We start from the raw sequence: 18,673 nt of genomic DNA on the forward strand, positions 1-18,673 counted from the left end.
CAGTTTCCCTGCCAGGAGTGGTTTAGGTTTTCACAGGAAGAGTTATAGCAGAGAACAGCAATACAAGTGGAATCATTGCGAAATGGCTGAACAAAAACAGGAGAATGAGCCAGCGTCTGCCAATAATCCAGCTGGAATTTGGCATATTATCCATGGTGCTAGGTGTGGGGGCTGCATGACCACTCACACTGAAGCTGGATAATCACCAGGGGCTATTGCACAGGGCTATGGATAGTAGAAGCCAAAATTCTGAAGTCAAACTGTCCTAAAATTTGATTACACGTTATTATGTGATCTCGTCTTTCTCATTACATTTTTAAAGTAATATAGAGAAAGTGTAATCTGAAAGTACACTTGAAGACAGAAATGCAAGCACACAGTCATTTGCGATTCAGTATTTTAGTCACCTTTATGCCACAAAATGGAATTTATGCTACGCAAATGAATAAGTGAAAATACACAACCCTCATAAAAATACCAGGTAAACATGAATCATTTACAGTACAGTACACTTTTCACCCCACAGTCACGAGGCTGTGTAAAAACCCTTTTCCTTTATGCCATACTTTATATCCTCTTTGGCTTCAAATCTGAACTTTTACCGATTTTTATCTTTGAATCTAATCCATAATTCATAAATTGAGACAGTCGGAATGCACCCATTCCATATTGAGGACTTTTTTTACAAAAGGCAGCATACAGGATTAAAATGAAACCAAATTGAACTAAATAATAAACATACTGCTTTCAAAGGCCTCAAAAGTACAAACATTTGGCTATTTTTTACATTCACAGCAAGTATAATAAATCCATACATATAAAATAGTACCAAAAAAAACCATTTTACAAAACAAACATTATCTACAGATATAAAACATAATCGCAAAGTGTGAGAGTATTCATATTCAAGGAATATTGACCATTTTCTCCCTGAAGGTCATCTCATATTCACTCATCACAAAGACAGAGATCAGATATAAAAACATTTGAATTCATTGATGCAATAATGCTAAGGCACTACAATTGCTACAATTGTGGGACACCAAGATTGTCTTACTATTGTTACCATTGTGACAATGCAGAGGTTAGTACTATACACCAGTATAAAGTGTGAATTGCAGCATACCCTTCCCATGATTTTCCTTGCAGACCCATATTGTATGCATTATAGACAGATGGTCAAAGATAACTAAGTTGCCAAGACTGATCATTACAGCCTTGGCAACTTCTCTTCAGTTACCTGGAAATCTGCAGCCAAAAGTGATACGCATTCACAGACAGTACACCGCCCAAACTGGTGTTGATTTGGATGACTCAAACAACGGCATGATTGACATAACATTACTCATCCTGAGATGAAACCAGAGAGAGGAAATTACTGTACATGCATATTAAGGACAATTAAGGAAAGAAAACCCTGTAAACAGCCCCTATATGTACATCTGAATCACGGGTTGCATTAGTGTGGCCAGACCGGCTGCTGTGCGTGTTTCAGTTAGTCCTTTGTAAATGGTAAATGGTTGGCATTTATATAGCGCCTTTATCCAAAGCGCTGTACAATTGATGGTTCTCATTCACCCATTGATACACACACTCACACACCAATGGCGATTGGCTGCCATGCAAGGCACCGACCAGCTCGTCAGGAGCAAATGGGGGTTAAGTGTCTTGCTCAGGGACACTTGGACACAGCCAGGGCAGGGAATCGAACCGGCAACCCTCCGACTGGCAGACGACTGCTCTTACTGCCTGAGCCATGTCGCCTTGTCCTTGAAGGCACTTTCCGGAATAAAAAGGCACTGGACGGACTCCCCGCCGCTGCTAGTTCATAGCTAAGGGCACCTGTAGTTCCAGCATAGTGGTCCAGTCGTGAAGGTTTGGGTCAGCAGTCCTCGCCCCACCGGCGTGGGACCGTGTTCTCGTGCCGGACAGGAGCGTCTTCGCTGGGAGGCTCTTGGACGGACATGTCCGTGCTGCTGTTTTCTGCGCAGCTGCAGCAGCAGACGGTGTTGAGCAGTCGCGACCGCACCGGCTTTGTGCACAGCACGAACATGATGCAGTTGGCTGCTCCCTGGAAGGTGTTTCCAATCCCCTGGTGGTGGAAAATGAAATAAATTAGGCGCAACTACTGGGTAACCGCAACCAGCCATGACACCACAGTGAGTGTGTGTGTGTGGGGGGTGGTTGCTACATAAACATAACATGTCGAAAAAATTGCATACTAAGAATACTTGATATGACCTTTAATTTTACTTAAAGTGTAAAATAGTGTACTTCAAGGAATATTTCAGCATATTTCAGCGTTTTTTCAGAACAGGCCATTCAGCAATGTTCGCCTTTTCCTCCCACCAAAGTTTACCTAGTGCTTAGTATCTATTCTAGACAGTATCTATACTTTAAGTGTGCTGGGCGCACTCACATGCAGAGTGACCAGCAGGGGGTGCTGGAGAGCTGGGGAGTCCACCAGCATGAGCAGGAAGCGCAGGCTACTCCATATCCGAAGGCTGATGAAGATGATGGGGATGAAGGTCATCTTCCTGTCAGCCATGGACGAGCGTGACTGGGCCTGGATGCTGCTGGCCAGAATGGGCCGGTACTCTGACAGTGCGGCATGCTGGGACAGAACGTTTTCAATGAGTCAGATAGTGTATCATTACCTGCATGTTCATTTTAAATGATTCAGATAGTGTATCATTACCTGCATGTTCATTTTAAATGATTCAGATAGTGTATCATTACCTGCATGTTCATTTTAATGCTTGGTCACATGCAGGTGGTTCATCATTACTGTTACTGATGTTGCTTGTTATATCGTTGTTAGCTACTGATGAATCTAAGGTCTAAGTGCATGATAATAACAATATCTCAGCTCCAAGCATTCAAGATTATGCTAATATTATGTGATACTTTGCATCTCCTTGTCAATACAAGCCTATCAATACCCTGCCTGTGTAGGAGGACTCTTGGGAAGCACAAAGATAACAGCTTATTTGGTTACTAGGGTAAAAAAGGTTACATTTGACCGTCTATTGTAATATCCTTTCTCCACACTCAAATACCACAGCAGCCACACAGTGGTCCAATCAAGCAATCAACAGGCAAATGAACACACAAATTCCCGACAGTAAGAAAAGATCTTCATCAAACTATATGCAGTGTGTGTGTGCACATGGAACAGTTCATCTGCAGAAATAATCAAAAACCAAAATACAATTCTTCTATTTGGAATAATATATATATCAGATGCATTCAATGCATTCTCAAGGAACAATTTTGATGCACAATTTCAAGATATATCACTGTTTGAGCAGTGGCATTGCTCATTCAAAAATATTTCACAATGTCGCTGGCTTAATACAGTGTTATCTTTATCCAGTGGCCAGACCTAGGTAAAATATGTAGTTGTTTTGGATTCAAATACTTTTCTATGCCTTACTCAGCTTGTCTGGTGTACTGGAACCTATGAAATGCTCTCTAAAAGTGCAAACCCTGTGTTCTGGTCCTTTTTTTGTTTGACCTAGGTCAGGCAGTGATGTTGCTGAATGCTTTTTTTAACCCAGGTCTGGCAGTGGTGTTGATGTACGCTTTACATCAGCAGACGTGATTGTGGTGAGAGGTGGCGTTAGTGCGAGAGAGGGGAGAGGATTCACCGCTCCATGGATGTGTCGCTTGATCAGGATGTAGAGGACAGGGAGGGTGACGTAGGCTGCGAACTCCCAGATCTTCCCCGTCAGCAGCATCCACAGCACATGGTAGGAGGCGTCGATGCTGACCCAGCACCAGCCCACAGACACCTCCGAGGCATCGTACCCGATCTTGTGCTCGGAGACGGCCACCACCGTGATCAGCAGGGGTACGCCCCAGCTGTGACGCACACACAAACACACACACGTGCGCGCGCACACACACACACACACACACACACACACACACACACAGGGCAGATAGGACCAGCATTAACACACATGCGCAGGACAAAGACCACAGATCTTTTACTTAAAGTTACATGGCAGGTGTGTAAAGCCTACCGTTACAGGGAAGGGGTACAAAACCAACAGCAGACAGTATAGAAATGGATTTGGGACCAACCAATGTGTAATCAACGCCTTCGTTTCAAGGTTGATTGACTCCAAATATCAACCACATATCAGTTTCCTTCAACTGAGGGTTAGGATCAGGACTGTGGTAGGAAGAGCAGGTGACCCTACAGCAGGAAAACAGGTTCTCATTGAGCAACGCTGTGTCTACTCTCCGAAGACAGCGGGCCCCAGGGACACAAGCTGCACAAACACACAGTCCTTCCATTCCTCAGAGCGATCCTTCCATTCCTCTTCAGCCGTATGTTCATCTTCAGTTTTCATATTATAAAATGAAATAAAATAACCACTTTTGAAGATAAACATTCCTATTCTATTTTCCTTTTAGCTAGTTACATAAGGTCACGGCTGAAAGTACACTTGTAGCAGAAATACTGTAGACTGCTTTCCCATTTATAAATTCAGCTACATTATACAAATCCCAGTCCCAGACCTGTCATTACAAAAATCCTAACTGCCAACATTTCCAGCCCTGAGACTCCATTGTTGATGATAAGAAGTCGGTTCAAAAGATGAAAGAACAGTTGGCATAACTTTTTCTTCTAAAGGAAACTTATTCTTGTCAAATGGAAGCCCTGTCCTTGGTCTTGTGAGAAGGACCCATCACTCACATGGCTTTCTGTGGTTTCAGCAGGCAAACCTCTCAGTGTGGAAACATTTAAGGGAAGACAGAAAAGGGACAGGAAACATATTTTTCACATATCCTTGTCATGTTCAGTTGGGTAAATACCCTGCAGCAACCCTGGCACTTTCTCAGCCATGGTAGTGTGAGACAGGAGGCTTGGGGAGAACGAAGGAGAAGGCTTTTCACAGGCTGCTCCCTGCTTCTTCAAACTTCACCTTGCCCATGGAAGTGAAACGTGGTTGTGAAAAGTGAAAGGTCTCTAGTACACCCAACTCCTCATATTGAGGGTTGTCAACACCTGATCAGTCCATTTCAATGAGGCAATTGCAAATAAATATATGTTTCCAATCCTTTCTTGCCGAGATCATACTTTCAGAACGCATAAGGCACGCCAGAAGTCCCTGATCCGGTTGAAGACATGAAGAACCGTAGCAATGATGTTTTGGCAATGCCATTTTAGGTGAAGGGCAGGGCACCATTCGAAATTCCACATTGGTAAATACTGAATGAAAAGAATGCATTTCTACACATTCAGAGAATTTAGAGAGAGGTCGGTGTTTATATTCAAACACAACAAACTAAAGTTTCCAGATTTTGAAAAAATTCTTGCTCAAACACTGTGGGGCGCTTGTGCAGGCGGTAGTCATCAGGAGACAGGAGATGAGGAAACACTTTCAGGAGAAGAAGTGAAACTGAGAGCAGCCGTGTGGCTCAGCGCAGAGGAGCCCGCACAGAGGAGCCTGCTCAGCGCTTTTTCCCCTCACAGCACTCAAGACAAGGCCACTGCACTGGCTCATCAGAGATGAAGTGGCAACCACAGTGGCTTGTCAAACTAACAAAAGTATACGGAGATGAAGTGGCAACCACAGTGGGTTATCTTTCCTTTGCCCGTGCAGTGGACCGGTGCTCTCAGACCGGGTGTCCAGAGCATTGCAAGGCTATGTATAAAATAAAATAAAATAAAGACTTTTTTTTTTTAAAGGGCTGTATGGATTACACAATATGTGTGCACAGTAAATACCCTCAAATCCGATCTGACGGTCTCTACTTTAAGCCCATATTCACCATTTCATTTCAAATCTGGAATACAGAGCCAAAACCACTGTCCAAGTACCTATGGACCACACTATGTTTTGGGCTGGTTTCATGGGTACAGATTAAGCTTTGCCCTGTACTAAATTGAGTTTTGTATGGAGAATCTCTATTCAAATTAGAATTTAGTCTAGGACTAGAATTTAGTGTAAATTTAGTAAAATGTACTTGTTTTGAATCTGGCACAGGCTAACGTGCGGGACGTCATCAGTTAGGGACTTAAAGAGAATGAGTCAAGCGTCCAAAAAACAACAGCAGTTTACAATTATTACTTCACTACTGCGTTCACTAGTATACAGTGGCGTTTCCTTTATTAAAACTCCCGAATATGTGCAGCGTTTACATAGTGAATGTGCAGACCGTTGTAGGCCTATTTATGCTTAACAAGCACTGGCTGTTTTTGCTTCGGTTCGCTTTGGTAACCATTTGTTGAAAACACTCAATGAATATCGTCATTCTATTAAACGTGAAAAGTCCTTTTCAGTTTTGTTTAACATTTGACAATGAAAGGTTTTTTAGATAATGTAGTTTTATGCAATTTGGGAAAACAATCAGTGTGATGCCAGTCAGAAATTACGCGTCATCAGTATTGCATGATTACACATGCGTCATTATACCAAGTAAACATACTGGTGGTTATGTTTGTTACTCATCTGAGGTGTGTATTTTCTGATTGATTTCCGTGTCCCAAGCGTCGAAATGACGACGCCTTTTCCCTTAACACGTATAATTATTTGTATCCGCATAATCGGAGGATACATAGCTCGAACTGTTCAGATCGCGTGATTTGAGCACATGTATAAGAAAAATGTTCACGGTGACGATGTTAATTGAAAAGTTTTACATTTGCCGAAGTGTACGCTGTTCCTTCTAAACCAGAAATGGTCTAATATGGCAAGATGGAAAACATGCATGTTAACAGGAGCTTAACTGACTGCGGGAGTGCTTTGGATTCTGAAATTATATTCAACATTTTATTTAAGTGTTTTGCTTAATCCTGAATCCTTATAGAACTACTAACGGGTTGGTCAAGAATGCACAAAAAGGGCATATAGTTAGGCATCAAAAGGCATCAGAATGAACATTTTCTAGTTCATGAGAGGCTTCCCCAGGCAACTCACTAAAACGAAATTCGCAAAACTAAACTTACTGGCAAGCTATATTCTTATTCTATAGGCGACAAATCCAGATATATAATATATGCTGTTAGTACTGTATCGGATGTCACACATGTACATGGGAAGTTTTGACTCCTTCCTTACCTGATTATGTGGAACCATAGCACCAGGCGGTCAGCAAGTCTCTGATTGGACAATACGATAAAAATATACAAGTAAACTGCAATCGCCACTGTCCAGAAAAACGAGCTTGTATTGGAAAAAGTGGATATCGCTCCTTGCAGAACGCAGTCCCAAGTCGTCGAGGTGAAAACCTTCCCAACTCCATAGGAGTAAGAAATCGCAGACAGCAAGTCGGCGATAGATAGATACACGAGGAGCTTTCTTGGTTTGGTCCTTAAATCTTTCCAAATGAGATAGGTGCATATTATCAGGATAGATCCCAAAAATGACAGCGCGCACGAAATCAAAATAACAACCTGTTCGTAAGGATACACCTCTGTCTGGTTTACGTTAGCCATTAGCCTATATTGAATGTTGGTGATATCCCCACGTATGTCAATTGAACCTTAACGACATTCGTTACTTTTGTTCACAGTGCGTCCGGTTTCATTTTATTGCATAATGGTTTTAGGAATCCTGCTGCTTCCTCCACTCTTTTCGACGCTGCTTGTACTACTTCAGTCCAACCCAATTTGCGCTGTTTACGTTCAGGGCGAGAACAATTACGGGGTTCAATTAATTGTTAAACATAAACTTCCGACACTAACACAATTATTCTACATCAATGATGCGAGTAGAAAAGCGTACAACACAGAAAGAAAAAATAAGGTTCAGCAAGCTAATGTAATTTCACCAGTTGATCGCATAAAAACAACTCCCAATCCGTATCCTTTGCCTTTCTTCTTTAAGTTTAACCCGGAACCCAAACTCGCAGCTGAATCTGGCTCAGCAGTTTTTAGATTTGTTCATTCGAGCATGAAAACACGATCATGTGAACCCCCAGTAGTCGCGTCTTATCCCTTGTTGTTGCTGTGCTCTGGGTCAGCAGGTTGCCAGCAAACTTCTCTCCAAGTCACCTCAGAGTTCCTAACTGAAACACGATCGAAGTGAACCATGCTGCCTCCCAGCGAGTGGGCTGTGGAGGACTTTGATTTACCACAGATAAAAGCCGCAGTTCCATAATTTGTTTAAAATAGCTGATACAACCACATTGGATTAGACAGTTTCAAAATGTCCTTCATATGTTGAAATTTCATAATGTTATCACTTTTAGAATGAACCTTTTGTCCAAACGTGCTCTAAGATAAAAGAGCAATAAAATAGCAACAAAAGAATTGTCACTGCCAGATAAATAAAATCCTTTATAGGCTACATCTCACGAACTTGCATAGCGCGTACTATATAATAAAAAATATTTTTGAACGTGACATAATTATTTTTACTTGATACAAGAAGACATAAATCTTGCAGAAAGTAGTATAGCTACACATTATCTTTTTACATCAGTATGCCGATCACTGCATTTGTGAATATTGTACAGTTGTATTCATCGAATGGAAATGAAATAAAAGCACGGTGTAATCCTGGAAACTACCAACCCTGCATCAAACACACCATAATTACGTAATTTATGTAGCCTATTGCAATTAGAAGCCCAATGTAATGACATTTCCTTTGCGCCTGTAGTGCAATAGGACATACAGTCAGGTCCATAAATATTGGGACATCGACACAATTCTCCTCTTTTGGCTCTATACACCACCACAATGGATTAGAAATGAAACGAAAGCAGTTAAATATGCTTTAACTGCATACTTTCAGCTTTAATTTGAGGGTATTTACATCCAAATCAGGTGAACGGTGTAGGAATTACAACAATTTCAATATGTGCCTCCCACTTTTTAAGGGACCAAAAGTAATGGGACAATTGGCTGCTCAGCTGTTCCATGGCCAGGTGTGTGTTATTCCCTCATTACCTCATTTACAAGGAGCAGATAAAAGGTCTAGAGTTCATTTCAAGTGTGCTATTTGCATTTGGAATCTGTTGCTGTCAACTCTCAATATGAGATCCAAAGAGCTGTCACTATCAGTGAAGCAAGCAAGCCATCATTAGGCTGAAAAATCAAAACAAACCCATCAGAGAGATAGCAAAAACATTAGGTGTGGCCAAATCAACTGTTGATTTGAATTGAATTGTGTCGCTGTCCCAATATTTATGGACCTGACTGTATTGTGGACAGTCTAGGAAAGAGCGTGCAATTTCACTTTCAACAACAACAAAAATATCCTTTGTTTATACTGTACTCATGACGGAACATACTCATCTAAATTGACTTATAGGAAATTAAAGCAGTCAAACACCAGGTGGTGCAATCTGCCAGGTACTGTTCTATATTCATTAAACGCAAGTAAATATCCGCATTGTACATTGTCTGTTGCCTGTATAGGATATCAAAGGAAAATTATGTATGTACATATAGCATTGAAAGTTTGATCTTTTTGAAAAAAATAGCTTTTAGGGCTTCATATTCATCAGGTAAAATCTCATCTCATCTTCTCAATGGATATGGGTTGGATTTGTTCAGTTTGTACACATGTGAATAATGCATGAAGTCAATCATTTTATGGTTTAATATTAAACTTCTCATACTGATAAAGTTCTGGTTTGAAGGAAAGGGGCATGCTTTCAGAATAAAATAGAATAGAATAAAGAAAAAATCACTTTCTGCCTTGTACTGTAGGAGGCTAAATGAAGGTCAGTAGATGCTAGTGGATTTTTCTTTCTAGTCAACACTAACATATTGCTTTTATTTAGCATGCCAACAAGGAAACAATGAAGCAGACGAGCAGCCTGATTTTTCTTTCTAGTCAACACTAACATATTGCTTTTATTTAGCATGCCAACAAGGAAACAATGAAGCAGGCGAGCAGCCAATGGAGAGCATGCAAACGTATCAGAGCACTACTGTGTCATCCATCTTCAGTACCCTCAAGGGCATTTATCAGGAAACAAGTCACATTACACAAGTGTCCCATCTAAATCTACTGCTAATAAATTAAAAAAGACCAACTGCTTGTTAAAACAAGAGGAAATAGTCAATAAATTGAAAAGAGAAATGTGAAAAGAAAGAAGTGCAGAATGACCTTTTTTGCCACACTCGGGGGAGCGCTTGGAGTCAAAGTCGGATTATGCCAACAGACACGTGTACCGATCCTGACGCACCTTCGCAGAGAAATTACTGCGTTACTCTTTAGGCACACTGCAACATGGCTGTTCCCTGATATACGTAGATTTCATATTCAAGAACAAACGCGCTGCCCCGAGTGACACTAGTTAGGTCAGGATCTGACCATCTCATCCATCCATTATCTACACCTACGGCCAATTTAAAGTCTGTAATTGGCCTAACCTGCGTGTCTTTGGACTGTGGGAGGAAAGTGAGAGAAAGCGGGGAAAACATGCAAACTGCAGCAGAATGGAATCCCCCCCCCCCCCCCACTGATTCAGTTGCTGAATATATAACATATGGCACCTACCAACCCCTATTCAATGTTTGAAAAGTTAAAAGGTTACACACACACACAAAAACACACACACAGTGCACACACACCTGACTTTCTCTGCTGTGGAGGACCTGTTTGTGGCATCTGGTTTGCAAGAATCAGCCAGACCTCAGCAGTTTGCAGAGCTCTCTGGGGCCTAGAAGACACCTAAAGCACCTTCCCATGAATTACATTAAAATACACAGTAAAAAAATAAACATTGATTATACTGTAGCCTACACACAAAAATAAGTCATAAAACCAAAGGCAACAAAGGTAGTTCAGCCCATAATGCCAGGACTAAGGTAATGGGTAATAAACATCAAACAAATACTTAAAGGCATGTAAAACAGATAATCTCTTATCATTTATGTTGAACACCTTGCTTCATCTGCTAAGCTTACTGCTTATTCCACCCTCTCTGTGAATACTGAGCTCATAGTTGTGCTCTTGTACAGAAGAAGTTTATTTGATGCTGTGCAGAATATATATTTAAGTAGGTCCATTGGGACTGGTGTCTTGAGAGTGCTGGAGACAGTAAGGCAGTGGCAGCAGCTAGTTAGGATGGACCCTTCCTCTGACAACTGCTGTACCCCTTATGACCGGGACTGCAGTGAGGGAGGCTCTATTCTCAAATTCTCTCATTTAAATTGTAAACACAGATGCCAAGGGAGATAAACCAAGAGCAACTTGTGGAACTATGCTTTGCCACAGAGGATGGGATCAGCTGTTCATTATATTTGATTGAGACGAGTAATAATCCTCAATGATAGTGCACATTACAGCCATAACCAATAGTGCCAATCCAGGCTGTTCTCCATCAGTGAATATTGCTATCATTTTCAATTCAAGTAAATTGCAACGACTGAAACCAAATGCAATTTTTGAGGCCAATAGTTATTTACTTTTCCCACAGATCACGATTAGTCTATTACATGGATATTTCCATCAAACAGCAGATCAGCGGTATGTCCACAGGGGCTATTGATACTTGTGAGCTGATGGCTAAACAGTATTTCACATAATGATTTCCCTCTCCCATCTCTTTCTGGATAATAATATTTGACTTGGAAAAGGCACCATTTGGACCAACATGGCTGCCACACGAGTGTCATTGATGACATACATGAGTGACAGCTAAGTTCGGCCCTGGTAGCTAGGCAGGGTTAAAACAGAAACAAGCAGGGATGCACGTCAGTGAAGTGTGTGAATGTTTGTGTTTGTGTACCTTGCTCATACGCAGTTCCCAGTAAAATGTTCAGCATATGCTCCGTCTCTGACTCACATGTAGTCTAAATTGAATCAACACTGAACATTTTACTGTGTTGGGCAGTGAAACCATTTTCAGAAGGCAACTGAAAAAGTGCACCACAAAATATTTCTATTAACTAAAACTATTCTTAATAATAAATAAAAATGATCTGATACACACTTAAAACACTGTGCTATAGTTATGACTAATAACATTATTAAAACCCAGCACACAATACTAAAGACCTCAATTGTAAAATGATAATTAGATCTTCTTCATTGTATAGGAAATTTAATTCATTTTTAAAGAAAATTTAATTCATGAAGTAAAGTGACAGATAAATTCACTGACTGGGTATTATCAATGCAAGCAATGCAGAAAACCCAAACACAGGATATTCTCTAGATAGTGGTTAATTATAATCGAAGGCTTATAAGAGACTCATCCTGCATGTTGTTGTATACTGGAGCAGTGAGGGTTGGGATAGAAGGCGTTTCACATGCGATTATATCTCGCTGAATTACCCTCCCAGTATTAATCATTTGTGGCTATCGTTTCAATCTATCATTTTCCTCATCTACCATTGAAATGTGCACTCACACTTTCTGGCACTCTGTTTGATCAACTTGGGGTGTCTGGTCTCCTGACTTCATGGATATGTGGAGCTCGTGAATACACACGCGAGGCAGCCTCGTGCAGCAGTGTGGAGCACTGGATGTGTGAGCCCGCTGCATCTGCCACACACTGAAGTCACGCCTGCAGTCTTCCTCCATCGGCCCATTCTGCAGCATCCCAAAATCATAGTTTGGGCCATCGTGCAAATCTGCTCTGATGCCTGCACTGAGATGTGTGAAGCCGTAGGAAGACTCGAGTCATTAAATCTCATGTTTATATGAATACCACCAGATGCAAACCCAGTTTCTTTTCAGACATGGAGAAAGTGGAGATTCAGAGCCAGCCCTGGGATTTTGGTGGCCCCAAAGTGTTAAAAATAAATAAATAAAAGAAAAATAAATTAAAAGAAAAAAAACTGGCACAGGGATTCTTGTGGCCCTAAATAAGTGCTTATGCACACAATTCTGCAACACACCCCTCATCACACTATTATATTATATAAATCAGGTGCTAAATACAATAGTACAGAATAAAAAAGACAATTTTTTTAGCAATAAATATTTTTATTTTGGAGAAAAAAAACACATTCTGATACAATACAAGCCGATAGTGAACTGCAGTCACTCAACAGCCATTAGAGGATCTGAAAGTCTGAGAGTACGGCCTTGACCATGCTGCCTCCATAAATCAGTGATTCATCTTCATCACTTAGGCCCTAATAACACCATCTGAGCCCCAACATCTCAACATGGATACAGTGGCCAGTCAATGCGCACCTTAACTACATACCTGCCACTCATCCAGCTCAGCCAGTGCTCTCAGATTTGGGGTTGGCGGTCTCAGGAGGAAGGGGTTGGGGGTCCAGTGGGCAGGGTTGTCACAGGGTGAGGAGTTTCTGCGGCAGTATACTTGCTGATTGCTTCTTTCTCTCTCCTCACAACAACCAGCTAAGACACTGCCAGAGAAACACCCACAGGCTGTCTGGGTCCTCTCCTCCCTCATGGATCCCGCTGTGGGCCCCCGGTGGCCCTGTGGATTTCGGGGCCTGGTGAGGAGGCCTACCGCAGGCGTTCCTGTTCCTTAGGTCTGACGTTCTGCAGTGGAATGTCCATCATGCGCTTGAGCTGCCCTTGGCAACACTTCACCTACTGATAAAATACTGTATACAATCAGAACATTAACACAAAATAAATAATTCAAAGTTATGCTGCTAATTACACTGATGTTTTTACAGTAAACCACCCTCTCCCAAAGGTTAATTCCAAGACAAAGAATAAATGTATCACCAAAGTCAATCTGTTTGGACTGTTTCCTTAGAAGGGCATTCGATAACTTAACCTTGTGTTCTGTGGCCATTACCAAACTATTTGTCATGTTGCTCTTTGCAGAGTGATTGACATGGACCTCACAGGTCATGGGGCAACCGCAGCCAATCATTTTAAAAGCCTCTCAGCACCGTGACCTCACAGCTGACGGGCAGAGCAGTCGCTGTGTCAGTACCTTTCAAAGGGCTGAAACAGCATCTTCCCAGCAAGAGCTTTGGCAAGAGGTACTGTAGCAGGGCCCCAATCAATGGCCAGCAGACTCACACAGGGGGGAGGGAGACAAAGATCCCTGTGGAAGAAGCGATAGTCTGGTGTTCTGGCAGGGCTGAAGCTGCCCTCTGAGACCTTGTTTTCAGGGCATGATGCTGAAATGTACACTGCAGCAGCCAGCCAGGGGAACTGGGCACACCAAGCGCAAAGAGAGGGTGCACCTTCACTTACTGCACGGTGCTCGAGATTAGACTGCCCCCCTGTGTCAGAGGAATGTCTCTTCTGTTACTCTGTGTTCTGCGTTCTGTCAAACAGAAGCTTGATCCGGATCCAGTTCCTATTTCAGCCAAGCAGAATCACAAAGGGGAGTGTGTGTGTGTGTGTGTGTGTGTGTCTCTGTATTTATATCTGCATGCACGTGCCTGAGCATGCGTGTGTTAATTTTCACATGTATGTGTGTTTGTATGTGTTGTGTAATCTGCGTGCTTGTGAGTGTGTGTTCCTGTGTGCGGAAAGGGAGGGGGTGGATCCAAATCGTTTATTTTTGGAAGGAAGCCTCACTTTTCACACCCCCTCCAGGAGAAGCCCACTGAGGGAAGCACACACATACGAGGAAGACCTCCCTCTACACCCATATGTGTGTGTGTGAGAGAGGGAGAGAGAGAGAGAGAGAGAGAGACCACATGCACCACATAAGAGAAACCAATAGGTGATATAAGAAATACTAAAAGTAGGGCTGAGTTTTGTTGCAGGGTAGACTGTCGCTGTTGGATGGATCATAAACAGGAAGGAGGAACCTGAGCCTGGCCTGAGGCATGGACTGCTCTGTCAAATCCCACTGCCCAAACTCAGCCCTCCATCTTCACTGTATGATATGATGATGTCTCCCATCTTAGTAAAGCACATGTGTGTTTACCCCAGGTATAAATTCAGTCTCTTGAGGCACAAACGGAAGCAGGCAAGGAGGGCAGAATGAATCTTCATTCTTATAATCACAATAGCTAGATTTCCCATGCAAAGGGTCCCCTCTACAGAATACACCATTTCCTGTCTGGTGTTTGCTCATCACTGCTTGGCAAGATCACTTGTAAATTCACTAAGTGTAAACTCATAAAATATCAGCTATAATACACCAAGGAATTCAGGCCATAAGGAATCTATTTAACACCCATACAGTAAGTCCTTGAATCTTCCTCTAAGTGCAGAAAGAAATTGGCTACTGTTGTTCATCGCTGAAATAAATTTCAGCAAATCTTGGCGATGCCATGGACCCAACAGAAGTCCTTGAAAGGAAGATGCTAATTTAAAAATCCACCTACACACAAGAAAATTATCCCTTGAAGTTTGGCGCAGCACAATAACTTGCCTCGTAAACCAAGCCTGGCCACAGCTTACTGCTCAGATAACGCAGCTGAATGTGAACCGAGTATGACTACAGCTTTCTTGTTGGGAGTCCAGATTGTTTTTACGAACTCAGCTCAAAGTAATTTATTGGATAAACCAGCCATTTGCAATTTAGTGCAGAGCAAACCTTAAATGGCCTAATACTATTTCTGGCCAATAGATTCATTGAGAGGTATCTTAAAATGGTTGGCACTTAATATGTGAAGCATCTATTTGATCCAACTTAAATGACAGTATATTCCCTCTTGTATATCTTGAAAGTCACAGAATCCAGTGAGCTTCCTGGTACAGAACAGTCTCTACCCTGAGAATTGGGCTGTGGGCCTATCAAATTTTTACAAACTGGTTTGAATGAAAATGTACTTCCGTTGTCGCTTGTTAAACCAGGGGTGCACAAAAATGGCCAATTCATTTCTAGATTTGTGCCAACTTCTGCTAAAATTGTTTAATTAGCTCAATCAGATTTTGATTGAACACATGTATAAGTACCAGCTACAGCCACAGACTGCAAGTATATCCAAAAGATTTTACTGTGCTCAAGTACAGGAGTGAATCAGCATAGTTTAAAGAGCTGTCAGAAAACTACAACTAAGGTGATTGGTTCAGACAAAAACCTGCACAAAGCCCAGCCCTCCAGGAGCAGTTGTGCACCCCTGCATTAAAAGGAAAGCCCCCACCATTAAGACTCTCCTTCGCAATACAGTAATGTAACCGCAGATAGAGGCCTGCATTAATGGAAAAGAGCAGGGTAGATAAATATTTTGGGCCAGTGTTTGCTTCTTATAAAAATGCACACTCACTCACATGTTTGTACATGAACACAACCACAAGTACACCCTGTACTGTACACACACATGCAAGTGTTATGCATTGCACACACATTCATACTAAAATTACACATACACAGAAACGTTTACAGTAGCTGCAGCCAAGCAAGGCTTGTTGATGAGCAGAATTAACACACAGCTTGGTTGTACAACTGAATGCACACAACTGATTCCAATTTTATGTGCGTATGTAGGCATATTTAGATCAGATCTGACTGACACGGTCCTTTTGACCTTTCCTAACTTGGTCTAAACGGGATATGAGAAAAAACACTCGCAGCTTCCAACTAATTTGTTTCCTCTTCATAACAGAGCCCCCATCCCAGCTAAGAAGCCTTCCATTATCATGAATCCGACTCTTTAAAAAGATGAAATTCTGAAATTCACAGTTTAATGGACCTTGCTTAATGGGCAAGCACACACCTTAATTGGAACACTTTATAAATATTCTAGCCCTGACCTTCCCGATACTGAAATTTCTGAAATATGTTGATTAACTATGTTGAAAAGCACATAGGATATACTTTTGAACACAAATTTGGCCTGACTTATTCGCAGTGTAAAAATATCAACTATTCTCCCTTTTAAGCGATTAAATCACTGATGACTGCAACCTGTGGGGATTCCTCAAATCATGCGGTGCAATCCCTGACAAAAAGCAATTCGGAAACATTTATCTTGGTGGGTGGTTTGAGCGCAAGTATTACCTCAGACAGTACTTTTGATTGAACACCGAACTGAACTGTTTTCACAGTGTGTGCAAGCATGTGTCTGTACTGTAGCTCTGGTGTAAAACAGGCCAATAATGTCGTCAACATGGCCCATAGTTCAGTGTTACGTCAGGAACTTTAAGGAACAAGTTTTACTTTTTTGTGATAAGGATATTACATATTACAGCAATTACATATCAGTTATTCTGCCAGCTACATAACGAGATAAAAGATTTATCTCCCAATACATCTTAATGTACAGGCATATGCTATGTAATTAAAAATACATAGCTTTTACTCAACATCATCTGGCTAAAGATGTCAGACATAATTACACACTGTACTGTATGCACACAACTGCAGCGTAATGCTGAACTGTCAGAATAAATATATGCTTTCTTCATACTGTATTTAAGTCAAGAGGCTTAATTTGAGAGTAATTTACATGTCAATGTGAGGCATACAGTATTCTGACAAACGTTGAGGTGTCCAGCTGCAGCTCTCAACACACCCCGAAAAATGGTGGAGGACATAATATAATTAATGTATCTTATTTTCATAAAATTGCATTAATGACATTGGGCAGACGCTCTTATCCAAAGCAACATACAGTTGATTAGACTAAGCAGGAGACAATCCTCCCTTGGAGCAATGCAGGGTTAAGGGCCTTGCTCAAGGGCCCAACGGCTGTGCAGATCTTATTGTTCAAGGGCCCAATGGCTGTGCAGATCGTATTGTGGCCACACTAGGATTCGAACCACCGACCTTGCGTGTCCCAGTCACGTACCTTAACCACTACGCTACAGGCTGCCCTCTCACAAGTTACAACTTAACATTTGGTTTGTCATGCCCAAAAGTATTTTAAATTTGTATAGAGCATATAATTTAAGAACCCCAAAGGGGTGCCTGGTTAAGTTTATTACTCTTTACTTCTGCTTGCGTCCTTTTTCTCTGACCAATCGACAGGCCAGGACGGTGCCCCCCTGGGTGCACTAGGCCATCCTGTCAGACAAACTGTACGACCAGCAAGGAGCAGCGGCAGACAGACTCCCCTTCTCCTCTAAGAAATCAGTCCTGAAACCCGTAGTGTGAACACCGGCAGTGGTGGACTGAAGCCACTCAGTTACACATTTCTTTGAAAAATGACGTTCGGCCTCGCTTAACACAATAAATCATTTATTTGGCAGAAGCTTGGAGAAACTTTCTAGGCAATCATGGTGAAAGGCATTGCTCACGTGACAGCGTATGTGGTAGATGATGCTCGGTGTGGTTCAGAAGTGTGCAGCACCTGGTTGGATATAACAGAGGCATCGGCTACTCCAGACCTCAGCAAACCCCGCCGCCACCCACCCACCTCCAAGCAAGTAGCAACAGATGGTAGAGGAACAAACCATACCCCCCATGTGGACAGTGGCAGATAGTGTCAGAGTGTCAGAAACAACAAAACAAATCCACTTACACATTGCATTGCACAAAACATACACTACTGTTCCTGTAGTAGAACAGGCAGGAGATTTAACTTAATTTGCATTGCATTAAAAGTGAGTAGCCAATTAGGACAAACCTTAACAATTCTAGAAAGAACACAGTGACTAGCACTCAACTGGTGCTTTTAAGCTACGTGAACATCCATTTAAACACACACACGCAAACACAGACACACACACATGCACAAACACACAGGTACACACACAGATGCAAACACACACATGCACGCACACAGAGGTACACACACACACAGGTACACACAGGTACACACACACAAACAAGGAGACAAAGCTCACCGCAGTAGTCCTACATGAAGGAGCAGAGAGGGAGGCTTTGAGGAGCTCTCCTCTCCTCTCACCTTCCC

The 18,673-nt window shown here is 42.0% G+C and overlaps 1 protein-coding gene across 2 annotated transcripts; it reads right to left on the bottom strand.

The window, feature by feature from the left end:
* Positions 1-383: 383 nt before the first annotated feature.
* Positions 384-7,992, bottom strand: gpr157 (G protein-coupled receptor 157). Of its 2 annotated transcripts, none has more exons than XM_061218630.1 (4): positions 7,077-7,992; positions 3,651-3,864; positions 2,420-2,614; positions 384-2,092 (listed from the first exon to the last, which is right to left on the bottom strand). In XM_061218630.1, exons 1-4 carry the CDS (start codon positions 7,451-7,453, stop codon positions 1,883-1,885), a joined length of 996 nt encoding a protein of 331 aa, XP_061074614.1. In that variant the 5' UTR covers positions 7,454-7,992; the 3' UTR covers positions 384-1,882. The 2 variants fall into 2 exon arrangements, with proteins under 2 accessions (XP_061074614.1, XP_061074615.1); XM_061218631.1 differs by lacking the exon at positions 7,077-7,992 and adding an exon at positions 4,090-4,397.
* Positions 7,993-18,673: the final 10,681 nt, after the last annotated feature.

Source organism: Conger conger, chromosome 14 (assembly GCF_963514075.1).
Source record: "Conger conger chromosome 14, fConCon1.1, whole genome shotgun sequence".
NCBI lineage: Eukaryota > Metazoa > Chordata > Actinopteri > Anguilliformes > Congridae > Conger > Conger conger.

Bases quoted from the DNA above. Each gene is read 5' to 3' on its own strand.
- gpr157 (XM_061218630.1), bottom strand. From the start codon at position 7,453: ATGGCTAACGTAAACCAGACAGAGGTGTATCCTTACGAACAGGTTGTT. The intron at 2,615-3,650 runs GTGAATCCTCTC...GTTCTGTCCCAG, and splicing joins AGCGACACATCCATGGAGCG to CATGCCGCACTGTCAGAGTA. The intron at 2,093-2,419 runs GTGAGTGCGCCC...TTCCACCACCAG, and splicing joins CCCTGCTGGTCACTCTGCAT to GGGATTGGAAACACCTTCCA.